At 44.2% G+C, this 14,066-nt stretch overlaps 1 protein-coding gene across 1 annotated transcript in view; it reads left to right on the top strand.

The window, feature by feature from the left end:
- HSF2BP (heat shock transcription factor 2 binding protein) overlaps window positions 1-14,066 on the top strand; it is an 87,448-nt gene that overhangs the window by 14,568 nt on the left and 58,814 nt on the right. The window contains exons 4-6 of the mRNA XM_027547162.1: window positions 4,249-4,352; window positions 10,695-10,844; window positions 13,127-13,259. Coding sequence (XP_027402963.1) covers window positions 4,249-4,352; window positions 10,695-10,844; window positions 13,127-13,259 — 387 coding nt within the window. The remainder of the gene's footprint in view (window positions 1-4,248; window positions 4,353-10,694; window positions 10,845-13,126; window positions 13,260-14,066) is intronic.

Below are 14,066 nucleotides of genomic sequence, written 5' to 3'. Positions count from 1 at the left end.
AAATAAAATCTGTCACTGTTTCCACTTTTCCCCCATCTACTTGCCATGAAGTGATGGATGCCATGGTCTTAGTTTTTTGAATGTTGAGTTTTAAGCTGGCTTTTTTTCACTCTCCTCTTTCACCTTCATCAAGAGGCTCTTTAGTTCCTCTCTGCTTTCAAACCACTCCTGACTACCCAGTTGTTAACATACTTTATGCTAATAAATGAAAAGCAAAAGTCCCTACTTCTTTGCTTAGGGAAGTACTTTATTAGAATTCATGTGAGTTCAACAAGATTGATCTTAGTTTTTTGGTGATAGAATTAAGTTGATATTCAATCAGGTAGGTATTCATTGTATGCTGGGTATTTGTTAAGCTCTGCTAGGTGACCTGGGGATATACACAGGATAAAGTCAGATCCTGTCCCTTGGTAAATTCACAGGTAGACTGAGGAGCTCCTGCGTGGAGATGTGAAAAGATAGTGCCAAGTACGGTGGCGGCACCAGCCCAGGAGAGAGTTGTATTAGTCACGTCTTCTTCTTAGGAAACAGTGCTCCAGTGGCCTTTACGTTAGAAAAAGCAGCAGATTTTTGGCAGTGCAGGAAGAAAAAAAATGCTACTTCCATATTCTTGTTCCAGCTCTCCTCCCCTACTCCTTTTGGTTTGTTTAAAAAATTGGACAGCTAATTAAAGTGTTGTTTGGCTAGAAATGCATTTAAAATCTTTAACTGAGGGTTTTTTTTTTTTAAATGAATCCTAGTATATTCTCATTTTTTCACTTTTTCAACTTAAATATTTTGACAGGCTGATTAGGTTAAAATGAGGTCTTTAGAATAAGTCCTAGCCCAGTGTGACTGGTATCCTTATTAAAAGAGGAAAGCTGGACACCGAGGTCGGCGTACACGGAGGGAAGGTGGAGTGAAGAGATGGGGAGGCAGGCAGGATTCTGCTGCCACAACCCAGGGCTGCCTGGACCACCAGCAGGTGGGAGGGGCGGGGAAGGGTCCTTTCTCCACAAGTTTCAGAGCAAGTGTGTCCCTGCTGACACCTCAGTTCTGAGCTGCAGCCTGCAGAACAACGTGAGGATGCATTTCTGGTCTAAGCCACCCAGTCTGTGGGCTTTGTTAGGGTATGTCTAGGGAACTAATACACCATCCAGATCTTGGCTCATGTAAGGATGGACTCTTACTATGAGACAACATGGTGTCTGACTCTTTGCAACCCCATGGACTGTAGCCTGTTTGTATCTTTCCTGTGGATAAGTTGATAGTCATTCTCATGTTATTAAAGCTATCAAAGAAGAATTCTGAGTTTCTGAAGATAAATAGATATTGAACTGGCCCGTGAGTTAGGTTGTTTCTATGTCAGTTGTCTTGGCCATCCTTTTACTCAGTTAAGGGTTAGCAGGTTTTTATTCCTTCATTTTGCATGCTAAAGCTTAGCAGTTGAAATCCAATCTAAGCTGGGTGGCAGCCTCTTTCGTGTTCTAATACTGAGACTGGGTAAGGTAATGTCTTGACCATAACGTACTGTTGTTTAGTCTCTAAGTCATGTCCAACTCTTTGCAACCCCATGGACTGTAGCCTGCCAGGCTCCTCTGTCCATGGGGTTTCCCAGGCAAGAATATTCGTTCAAATGAGGGTTTGAACCCTCGTCTCCTGCATTGGCAGGCAAATTCTTAACCACTGAGCCACCAGGGAAGACCATATAATGCACTGTATGTATTAGTGTATTATTTCTGTCTTTGATTTAAAAAAAAAAAAAAAACTGTAGGAGAATGAGACATAAAATAGCCAAGCTTTTTCTCTATTCAAGGATTAGCAGAAGACTCTGGTGGCTTAGACGGTAAAGTGTCTGTCTACAATGTCAGAGACCTGGTTTTGATCCCTGGGTTGGGAAGATTCCCTGGGGAAGGAAATGGCAACCCACCCCAGTACTCTTGCCTTGAAAAATCCCATGGACAGAGGAGCTTGGTGCAGGCTACTACCCATTGGGTCGCAGAGTCGGGCATGACTGAGTGACTTCACTTTCATGTAAAGAAGTAAAGTTCATTTACGTGACAAATATTTATAAAGTGCCACTAGGTGCCATGTCCTAGGCATGTCGCACATGTTCTAAGTATGTGGGATTATCAGCACACAGGAGGATGCATGCCCACCTGCTTTAGGGGCCAAACTGAACAAGCGAGTTTTGTCAGGAGGTGGCGGCAGTGCTCCAGTCTGGCCACCAGGTGGCAGCCTCCTCCTGAGAGCTGGGAGTGGGTGGCAGCCCTGACACAGCCTTTGAATACTGTGGGGTGGAATGGGACGGTTTAACCTCATCCTTTTGTTGTGTTAACCTACAGTAAGGTCATTAGCAGTTATGTGGAGTGAGAGATTATGACGTTATTGTAAAGAGTCTTCTGGGTGGTCTTAATTCCTCCATAGTTTTACACGTAAGACTTGTAGGAGTGTGATTTCCTATTTTCTTTACAGTATTTGAGAAATATACAGTTTAGTAATAGAAGAAAACATTAAAAGTTAACTGCAAAGAAAAAGTTTTATGCTATTAATAATTTTGTCTCAGTTTTTTTTTAATTTTTTTTGTCTGCGACCATTTGCAGTTCACATTTCATTCATAATTATTTATGTTTTTGTTTAACATCGTTACAGAACGCAGATATGTAGTTTTCAAAACATAGCACTTGTTCAGTATAGTTGGTTTCTTGGGTGGCCGGGACTAGTGGGACAAAATAAAGATTTCCAGTGCAAGTCATATTGCGCATGGTACATCCTGAAATGGCAGAAGAGAGACCTGATGTGAAGGAGAAGAAGGGGTCCCACGCTGCTTCACCCGTTTCTAAGAAACTCATTTTAAGAGAAGCTTTGCCAGCGGCTTCACAATCATTAACTGAATATCTAGCTTTAGGTCTCAATCTCCTGCTCTGGCAAAGGATCTCTGTAAAACATAATGAAAGTGTCAGTTGCTCAGTCGTGTCTGACTCTGTGACCCCATGACTCTGTGACTGGAAATGGCAACCTACTCCAGTATTCTTACTTGGAAAATTCCATGGACAGAGGAGCCTGGTGGGCTGCAGTCCATGGGGTCGCAAAGAGTCAGACAGAACTGAGCAATTTCCACTCCCAGGGAATTCTGATGTGCTGTAAAGTCTGAGAATCAATGTCCCGAAGTGTTCCTACTTCAGTGAGTTAACACCAGTAGCTCTGAGCACACGTCCACTCAGGTCTTGGTATATGTTAGCTTTGAAACGTGATATCTTAGTCTTTGGGATCAAGGCACTTAAAGCTTTTTTTGTTTTTTAAATGGTAAACGCTTTAATAATAGACTGTTTTCATAGGCAACCAATTAGCAGACTAATGAGCCATTTAAATTTCTGTACTTAAAACCAGTATTCAAGAAAGGTGAACCCCAAATGCAGCCTCGTACTGACGACCGCGGCTATGCACAGATGTCAGTGAGCATGCCATGAGCACTCTGCTGTGTGCCAGTGAGGCGAGACCCCCCACCCTGAGCTCTGGGCCCTGGCAAACAGAGATCAGTGATTGTTCACCGGAGGCACTTAGAACTTGGAGTTACCTTTTTTCTTGGCTTTCAGAATGTCAGTGTTTCTGTAGCATACTATTTTTTATTTAAACGTGATTATCTGGTTGATAATTCATGAATTCATGAATTCAGATTCATGAACATGGACGTCTTTTGGGAATTTTGTTGGCCATGTGACTCATTGTCTGGGCGAGTGTGGTGGCGAGGAAGCGTGCCCTCCTCCTCGCCTCTCACTGTGGCCTTTTCTCTTCTCGTCTCTGTGGCTGTTGCCTCACTGCTCCATTGACAACGGCGGCAGCTGTTGTCGGGGAGCCAGTCTGCCAGCGGGTGAGACGAGCGTGTGAATCAGCCCGGCTGGCACCATCTCCTTGCTGAACCGCCTTCTGCTTTTTATGGAGCACATAGGAGTGTGTGCCACGAGACAGTCGGGCTGCCCAGCCCTGCCTGCACTCCTTTAAACAACACACTTTCCTAGAACCTTGAGTGCAAGTCTGGTGGTGAAACGAAGTCTTTAAAAAAAGCAGAAAACAAAGGTGGTTTCTGCTATGGGCAAAAAGGTGACAAAAACTCAAAAAGCCGGACGTTAGAATGTTGGTTATCCCAGCACTGGTTATGTGAGTAATCCTACCTAAGAAATCAGGCTTTCCTAAGAGAAAATTAAGCAAAATGCATGGTCAGGAGAGATCAGTGACTTGAAATACTGAGTATTCTTGTGTCTCTTGTAGATCTGGAGAGGAAGGAGCAGGAGTTAGAGCAACTGAGGATGGACTGTGAGCACTTCAGAGCCCGCCTGGAGTCCGTGCAAGCGGACAGCGTGAGGGAGAAGAAGGTACAATGCTCACCAGGCCACGGGAAGCGCCCGCGCCATGCTTGTGGCCACAGTCTAGCCCTTATGCCTCAAGACACTGTATTTTTAAATGTATTTATTCTGAATGGTTTGGAAAACAGTTGATCATTTGGATTTGACAATGATTTAACATGGAGGCTGTTTACTTGGTGCCTTTTGATAGTCAATTACTGTTAATTTCTGTGTTAAAAGACCAATGCATGTCATTAAAATTCATAATATAATAATCCTGAAAAAATCATGAGGTAATGATTTGTAATTAGAGTTAGATTTATAAATAGAAACATCTGTAATTAGGAGGTCACTTCTGATATTTTGGAAATAACCAATTGCATTTCATTTTAATATTTGGGGAGACATAATATTTCTTAAAAGCTATGCATATTCTTTTCATGGAATAAGTTATTTCCTCTTCTATAAAGCTAGAGCTGTTGGGCACTTCTGCTGAAATTTGGGGCTTGATTGTGTTTTTATTTTTGGACAGCACGGTAGAAACTCGTGGCAGTGTCCAGGGCGTGCTGCTGCCCGTGTTACCTGTGTGCTGGGAGGTGTTGTGACTGCCGCGCCGCTCACTGGTTTCTGCAGCACAGCTGGGTCAGCAAGTGCTGTGAACCTGGAGAGATGCTTGGAGCCTGGCTAGATCCCACCGCCCGTGTGCTCAGCTCTGTTTCACACCTCCTCCTTGTGTGGACGAGTTCTCAGTGTTTGTGGCCAAAGTGGAGGGTTCCCCAAACTGGTGGATTTTGTATAGACTTCATTTTTTCCCCACAGCGCTTAATTGCTTATTTATCAAGAATAACTGTTCCTTAGCCCAGATATTCATGATTTCATAGTTAAGGAATACAGGTAAGTGACAAACTTGCGTGGAACTCAACCCGGAGACATTGCTTACATTCCAGAATCACATTGCACTCTGAAAGACTGCAGCCTTCCTCGTTGCTGCAAACTCTTTTATGGATTGTCTGTAGAAATTTCTGCATGTGCCTTCTTTTGTGATTCAGCCTAAGCAAGCTTACAGAAAGCTGCAACTCCCAGGGGTACAGTGAGTGCTCCAGCAATGTGAGATCGAAGATGCTTGGCCAGAGGACCATGCGTCTGAAGTTTTCGTCAAAGAACTGGGAGCCCTGGTAGCTTTTCTCCTTGATTGCTCAATGATGACATCCTTCCAGACTGATAGAGTTTAATATCAAGCAAGTAGGGAGGATCAGGGAAAGAGTTTCAGTCTCAGAACTGTTAGGTCGTGTGTCACTTAGCGAAAGCTGACATTTTGGCTCAGTCATACTTGGTTTAGATCATGATAGACTAAGATGGGTACATGATTAATTTGTCTGGACCTAAAAGTTTCATTGTCTAAAAGAAGTTGACCTGCAGGCAAGAAGGAATTGGATAAATGTGAACAATGCAATCCACTGATTCAGTACTCCTTGAAATGCCGGGACATCTTTGCTAAGGCTGAAGCTTAAATTGGGCAGAATCTTAGATTTCTTGTTTCTTAAATTAATAAGCATAGGAAAAAATTCATGTTTTGCTGGCATTTTAGATGTTACGCTAAAAATAAGCCACCCTGGGAAAGTGCCAGAATAAAGGACAAATGGCTGCAGTGAAGTAGTGTCAGGTCACAGCATGGTTCTGCCCAGACACTTTGACCTTAGTTAAAATGTGGGCATATTTTAGGTTAAACTATTTCCAGTTAAGTTTCCTGTTTAATAGTCCCTCCTGTTTAACATGGGTGGGAGGCCCTGTGAGTGTTCTGTGACAGGGCTTGTCTCTTCCTGCTGTAGGGAGCTGGCCGCTGCCTTTTCTGCCCAGGGCTGAACAGATCGTGTGGCTAGACTCTGCAGGCTTATTTTAGAGTTGAGGAACCAGGAAAGAATGCAGGACTGGATCCTGAATTAGAGCGTTGCTAGTAAGACTTCAGTCTGGGGAAAAGTCATGGGGAGAATGCAGATGGCACTCAAACCAGCATGTAAGGAAAGACCAGAAGTCAGAGTGTGGACTCAGAATTCTAAAGACGTGCGCTGACCCCAGAACTCAGTCCCAGGGACCAGCACAGGTTGGCTCCTGCCCCGCGTTGAGGTGTTTCCTCAGTGGAGTCAATGGAGGAGCCTCGATGGGTCTTGATGTGATCTAGGAGGCGGGCTGGGAGAGTTCTGGCAGTGGCAGCCTTTGAACTTGAAAGAAGAAAGAGCCAGTGAATTGTTGGGGATATCTCTCTGAATGACTTTGGAAGGCTTGTGCTGTTATAAAGCCAGCTGTGGCTTCCCGCCATGTCTCTGCTGGCTGAGATTTTAGTGCCTGACCCTGCTTCCCCGTGTGTGTGGACTGGCACAGACAATGGGCGGAGTCCCCGTGTTCCCACCAAGGAGCTGCGTGTTTGTGGCTTACTTATGGCTTCATTCTCGGTGTGTTTTCTTAGGCTGGCATCTTTTCATACTAAATTAACTTAAATTCAGACTGCTAGTTTTGGTTTGTTGTTCAGTAGCTCAGTTGTGTCCGACTCTTTGTGACCCCGTGGACTGCAGCACGCTAGGCTTCCCTGCCCGTCACCAACTCCCGGAGCTTGCTCAAACTCATGGGCATCGAGTTGGTGATGCCATCCAACCATCCCATCCTCTGTTGTCCTCTTCTCCTCCTTCCTTCAATCTTCCCCAGCACCAGAGTCTTTTCCAGTGAGTCAGTTTTTTTGCATCAGGTGGCTAAAGTATTAGAGTTTCAGCCTCAGCATTGGTCCTTCCAATGAATATTCAGGCCTGACTTCCTTTAGGATTGACTGGTTAGATCTCCTTGCAGTCCAAGGGACTCTCGGGTCTTCTCTAACACCACAGTTTGAAGGCATCAATTCTTCGATGCTCAGCCTTTTTTTATTGTCCAACTCTCATACCCGTACATGACTGCTGGAAAAACCATAGCTTTGACTATATGGATCTTTGTAGGCAAAGTAATATCTCTGCTTTGTAATATGCTGTCTAGGCTTGTCATAGCTTTTCTTCTAACGAGCAAGTGTCTTTCATGGCTGCAGTCATGAAATATAGTTTTGGTTATCTATATTTAGTTTTTAACCCGTTAGGAAAGAGTCACTACTTTTCCGATAATAAACGGGAAGTTGTTGCAAACATTGTATATTATTTCAGGAAAATTTTTAAACAAAAATTAACTGATAATATAGTTCAGTTACAATCAGAAATGAACCTCACAAATATCACAGTTTAAATATTCTCCCATTTAAGGACATTTGGGTTATTTCTATTTTTGGGGGGTATTATGAATAAAGGTATTATGAACATCTGTATGTAGGTTTTCGTGTGAATGTATGTCTCCATTTCTCTGGGCTAAATGCCCAAGAGTGCAATTACTGGGCTGCGTGGTAGGTACATGTTCAATTTTGTAAGAAATTACCCAGCTGTTTTTCAGAGTGGTCATACCGTTTCATCACCAGCAGTGCTGAGTGATTCACTTCCTCCACATCCTGATTAGCATTTGGTGTTCTCACTGTTTTTTATTCTAGCCGTTCTGATAGATGTGTTGTAGTTTTAATTTGCATTTCCCTGTTGGCTAATAATGCTGAACATCTTCATGTGCTTATTTGTTGTCTATATATTCTTTCCCATACAATATCTGTTTGTGTCTTTTGCCCATTTTCTAGTTGGATTTTTTTTTAACTGTTAAATTTGATGCATTCTTGATATATACTAATATTCTCTATGACCCATCTCCTAGAATAGTGGAAATAAGAACAGAAATAAACAAAGGGGACCTAATTAAACTTAAAGCTTTTGCATGGCAAAGGAAACTATAAACAAGATGAATAGACAACCCTCAGAATGGAAGAAAATAATAGCAAGTGAAACAACTGACAAGATTAATCTCCAAAATATATAAGCAGCTCATGGAGCTCAATACTAGAAAAACAAACAACCCAATCAAAAATTGGGCAGAAGACCTAAAAAGACTTATCCAAAGAAGATATCTAGATGGCTAATAAGCACATGAAAAGATGTGTTTTCATCTCAACATTGTCCATTATTAGAGAAATGCAAACCGAAACTACAATGAGATGTCACCTCAGGATGGCCATCACCAAAAAAATCTACAAACAATGAATGCTGGAGAGAGGGTATGGAGAAAAGGGAACCCTCTTGCATTGTTGGTGGGAATGTAAACTGATACAGCCATTATGGAGAGCAGTATGGAGATGCCTTAAAAAATAGGAATAAAACTACCATATGAGCCAACAATTCCACTACTGGGCATATACCCTGAAGAAACCATGATTGAAAAAAGCACACGTACCCCAGTGTTCATTGCAGCACTACTTACAGCAGTTAGGACATGGAGTGATCCAGATGCCCATCAAGATGAATGGATACGGAGATTATGGTACATATATACAGTGGAATATTACTCAGCTATAAAAAAGAACACATTTGAGTCAGTCCTAAAGAGGTGGAGGAACATAGAGCCTGTTATACAGAGAGAAGTATTGTATACAGAGAAGAGAAAGTATTGTATACAATACAAATATTGTATATTAACACATATATGTGGAATCTAGAAAGATGATACTGATGAGCCTGTTTTCAGGGCAGCAGTGGAGAGCCAGGCATAGAGAACAGACTTTTGGACACAGTTGGGGAAGGAGAGGGTGGGACAAATGGAGAGAGCAGTGTGGACACATATACATCGCTACATGTAGAATGGACAGCCAGTGGGAATGTGCTGTGTGACTCAGGGAGCTCAGCCCGGTGCTGTGACAACCTAGAGGGATGGGGTAGAGTGGGAGGTGGGAAGGAGGCTCAGGAGGAAGGGCACACGTGTGCCTACGGCTGATTCATGGTGATGTCTGGCAGAAACCAACACAATGTTGTAAAGCCGTTATCCTCTGATTAAATATAATTAAAAGATAAAGTGCTCTCGATATATTCTAGATGAAAGGAGAGTGTTACTGTGAATGGAATTATTTTCTTTGAGTTCTTGATATCATTGTACAGCTTGTACAGCCCTGTGTCAGGGCATATCTGCCTGCAACCGCCAGATGTGACCACAGAAGACAGTTCTGATGGTCATTCCCAACAGTTCTTGTTGATCTTACCGAAGAGCCAAGATAACCAGACTAATCACAGTGCATCCTGCTTCAGTTGTGAGAAAAGCTGGAATTCTGAAGGAAAGGCTGTGAATCAGTGTTTGCATATGTCACCACAGCTTGAGTGGCTGAAGTGCACATTTAGGAACCGGACTTCTGTCCTGATGAAGGCAGATATTAAAGACCCAGAGTTAATAAATCACATAAAGCAGTTTTAGCAAGTGTCCTAGGCTCAGGGACCATTTTTCTCATGTAAATATGACTATGTGGTGGCTCAGCTGGTAAAGAATCCACCTGCAGTGTGGGAGACCTGGATTCCATCCCTGGGTTGGGAAGACCCCCTGGAAGAGGGCCTGGCAACCCACTCCAGCATTCTTGCCTGGAGAATCCTAGGACAGAGGAGCCTGGTGTGGGCTACAGTCCATGGGGTCTCAAAGAGTTGGACACAACTGAGTGACTAACACTTATTAAGTCAGGAAACCTCAGGAAACATGGAAGAGTGACTCTGGCATTAATGGTTGGGGGGGTGGGGGTGGCGGGAAGGCCCACAGCAGCCAAGATTCACCCGAAGGTGAACCTTTAGGAGTGCCTGTGTGGACAGAGGCGACGTCAGGGGGACGGCTGCCTTGGTAAGAACCCTGGCTGACTCGTCAGCTGTTCCTTCGGGGGCTGTGGGAGATTGAGAAAGCTGGACTCCATCTTCCTGTGACTCTGGGCTTGGCTTGCTGGGTCAGAGCATGCCCAGGAGGCCCTTCCTCCTCTCTCCTCTCCTCCTCCTGCTCCCATCTTTCCTGCCTGGTCTTGACTGTGTCACCTGGCATTTTTATAGAAATTTAGAAGTATAGAATACTTCTATACAGAAGTATAGAAACACTTCTCTATGAGAGAACTGCTGTGTTGGCTTGCTACTGTCAACAAGCAGTGCGCTAGGCAGTGCTGTCCTGGGTATAGCCCCTGGGACCTGAGATGCTGCGTTTCCCATCTGACTTAGAAGAAGTTGAATTCATGTCTTTGGCAGTATTTATAAACTCCAGTGCAGTGGCATGTTTTTTGAGTGTTCTTTTTGCCCCTGCAATTTAAAAAAAATATGAGTTGTGCCTCACCCTGGGCTAGTTTTCATTCGCTTGCTGTTTATTATATCCTGTGTTCATTTCTTTGAGTGTCTTCAAAAGGGGGAACACAGTACAGGTGCTTTGAGGCTGAATGCTGTCCATTTCTCTGATTTTATCCTGTTTTGGTTTCAGGAGAAACTGGCTCTCCGCCAGCAGCTGAACGAGGCGAAGCAGCAGCTGCTGCAGCAGGCCGAGTACTGCACGGAGCTGGGCGCCGCGGCCTGCACCATCCTGTGGGGTGTCTCCAGCAGCGAGGAGGTGGTCAAGGCCATCCTGGGCGGGGTGAGCACGCCCCGGGCTGGCTGGACGCTTGACTCGTGCTTGTGTAACGTGAAGGCACAGCGCCTCTGTTTGGGCACCTCCAGACTAGACCCTTTTGCTGTGCTCGTCAGGTACTTTTGGAATCCCAGCTGTGTAGAGCCTGAGGTAACCTGGATCCAGGGGTGTGTCAGATGAAGGGAGTGAGCTCCCTTCTGTCCCAGAGTCGGTATGGTGTTGTGGAGGTAGCTCTACGTCAGGATCGTTACTTGACATCTGTGAACATATAACAGACTTTTAAGTGCTTTTACATACCTTATTTCCAGGGGTAATACAATATTTCATTGCCTGAATGTTATATATTATTTTGTTGTTGTTTAGTTGCTGAGTCGAGTCCAACTCTTTTGCAATCCCATGAACTGTAGCCCACCAGGCTCCCCTGCCCATGGGATTTCCCAGGCAAGAATACTGGCGTGGGTTGTCATTTCCTTCTCCAGGGGATCTTCCTGACCCAGGGATCGAACCCGCGTCTCTTGCATTGGCAGGCGGATGCTTTACCATTGCACCACCAGGGAAGCCCTTGTGTTATTTATCATATATGTATATATAAAATAGATGTTAATAGCATGTGCATACACAAGTCAAGGAACTTCACAGAGGAAGAGAGATTTGGAATGAACCTTGATTCACTGGCACAGCAGCAGTAACAGGAAGTGAGGAGGGTGGCTCAGGAGGAGGGAAGGGTACTCAGGCCTGGAGTGAAACGCAGGGAGGGTGTGTGAGTCTCCTGACACAGGGTAGGGGTTAGTGTGTTGATGGAGCAGTCCAGGACAGATTCCTTAAGGCCTCTGGGACAAGATTCCTTAAGGCTGTTTGAATGAAAAAGTGACAAGAGAATTTGGGCAGCTCAACCTGACAGTGAATGAGGATGGAGGGGGGTGAGGCTGTGGATGTGGAGACTGGCCAGGAAGACATCGTAGCTGCCCCTTCCCCGTCCCCCCAAGTGATAGAATAGGGGGATGGGAAGTGGGGGAGCTGTGTGGTCTAAGCGTGACTGGTGACAGGATGGCCTCCCCAGCCGAGAGGATGACGGCCTAGGAAGACTGTGCTCTGACTCTGGGGGATCGTGTGGTCCTGAATGGAAATAAACACCCAGGGTGCATGGTTGGTGGGAGGGCCAATGTAGTACTTACTCGTCAGTTGTAGAGATAGAAATGGTGGAGGGACTAAGTGTATTTTAAAGTTTATTGAGCTTTCTTAAGGTATAACTTATGTATCATAAAATTCATTTATTGTAGGTGTACAACTTAGTGTTCTTCAGCTAATTTTTGGAGGTGTGTAATATCTCCACAATCTAGTAAGGATATTTATATCACCTCATGTAGTTCTCTTGTGCCATTGTACAGGCTCTGGTTTTCAGACCGTTTCTTAGAACCCTGCCTCCTCTTCCTCCTTCCCCCAAGGAACTGCTTTCAAGGCTCTGTGAACTTGGAAACTCTTTTTGCTGAGGAATGGAGACGTAAATGGGCTTCCATGCACGAGATCCTCATTTGATTGCTGGGTCAGGAAGATCCCCTGGAAGGGAAATGGCAACCCATTCCAGTCTTCTGACCTGGGAAATCCCATGGACAGAAGAGCCTGGTGGGCTACAGTCCATGGGGTCACAAAGAGTCTTAAATGCCAGATGAGCCTGTTTGCTGTCTTTTATGTGTTGAGGTTTCATTTAAGATTTTATTTGAAAAATAATTTCTGCCAAAGGTTTGAAAACCTCTGGTTTCATGCCTAGAATAGATAACCTATTTTTCTGGTTTATTTCTAGTATATTTTTGGGTGAATTGTCCAAGTACTTCTGTCACTGTATAAATTTGAACTGTTTCCCATATGTATGGGCTTCCCTTATAGCTCAGTCGGTAAAAAACTGGCCTGCAATACAGGAGACCCGGTTTTGAGTCCTGGGTCGGGAAGATCCCCTGGAGAAGGAAATAGCAACCCGCTCCAGTATTCTTGCTTGGAGAATCCCATGGACAGAGGAGCCTGGCAGGCTGCAGTCCATGGGGTCGCAAGAGTTGGATACAACTTAGCGACTTAACTACTACTACTACTATATCAGTCTTCAAGGTAATTTTTCTACATGCCCCAAACCTCTTTTTTTCTTGATCTTTTCAACAGGAAGTTTTAACGAGGGAACAGATTTTAAAATACTGCTTCTGTAATTAAAACTGGAGTCTTCTGTGTCCTTCACTTTGAAAGTGTTTTCCTGCTGGTAGCCCTGAAAGGTTGTGACGTTCTCATTTCTAAACTTTCAGGATAAAGCTTTGAAGTTTTTCAACATCACTGGTCAAACAATGGAGAGTTTTGTGAAGTCGCTGGATGGGGATGTTAAGGAGCTGGATTCTGATGAAAATCAATTTGTTTTTGCTTTGGCCGGAATCGTAACAAGTGAGTAATTCCCTGTGAATGTAGTGACTTTCCGGGATATATTCCAGAGCAGTGATCACAGTTAGGGTGTGTGCGCATGAATACCTCTGGTTCAGATAGGCTCCTGCCCTGGAGGCGCTGACTCAGTGGACGGGGTAGGGACTGGGTGTGTGTTGTGGAGCATCACCCAGTGATTCTGATAAGTAAGCATCAGTGAGTATGAGCAGCTCACCTTAGGAAACAGGACGGCGCTGCATGTTCTGCTCAGTTCTGTCCGTTGACAGAAGTCAAAACTGTATGTTTAGCTACTTGTTGTTTGGCGTCATCGTCATTTACTTATATCTACCTAAAGTAAAAGCCTTAAGCAGAGCTTCAGGTAGGCTCTTGCTCTTGTTTTGCTGTTGTAATTCAGTTCAGTTCAGTCGCTCAGTCGTGTCCGACTCTTTGCGACCCCATGAATTGCAGCATGCCAGGCCTCCCTGTCCATCACCAACTCCCAGAGTTCACTCAGACTCACATCCATCAATGTGCTATTGTAATTAAAGAATTCCAAAAAATCTAAATTGTCTCTTTAGTGAGTTTTCCCCAAAGATTATAGTTATGATTAGATAGAATTCTAATGGCAAAACTGCTGCAAAGGATAAAGCCAAATGACTAAATAATTAATGCTAATACAGTAGAACGTGGTATATACTAGTGAGTATTAAGGCTCTTTGTTCTGAAGTCAGTGAAATAGTTATAGTGCTATGACTTACTTTCTTACATTGTTCTTTCATCTGCTGTATGCTATGCTCCTCTTAGGGTGATTCTCTGCTCTTAAATAGAGGG

Source organism: Bos indicus x Bos taurus, chromosome 1 (assembly GCF_003369695.1).
Source record: "Bos indicus x Bos taurus breed Angus x Brahman F1 hybrid chromosome 1, Bos_hybrid_MaternalHap_v2.0, whole genome shotgun sequence".
Taxonomy (NCBI): Eukaryota; Metazoa; Chordata; class Mammalia; order Artiodactyla; family Bovidae; genus Bos; species Bos indicus x Bos taurus.
The sequence above is the reverse complement of the archived record's forward strand: the minus strand, read 5'-3'. Positions and strand labels throughout refer to the sequence as shown.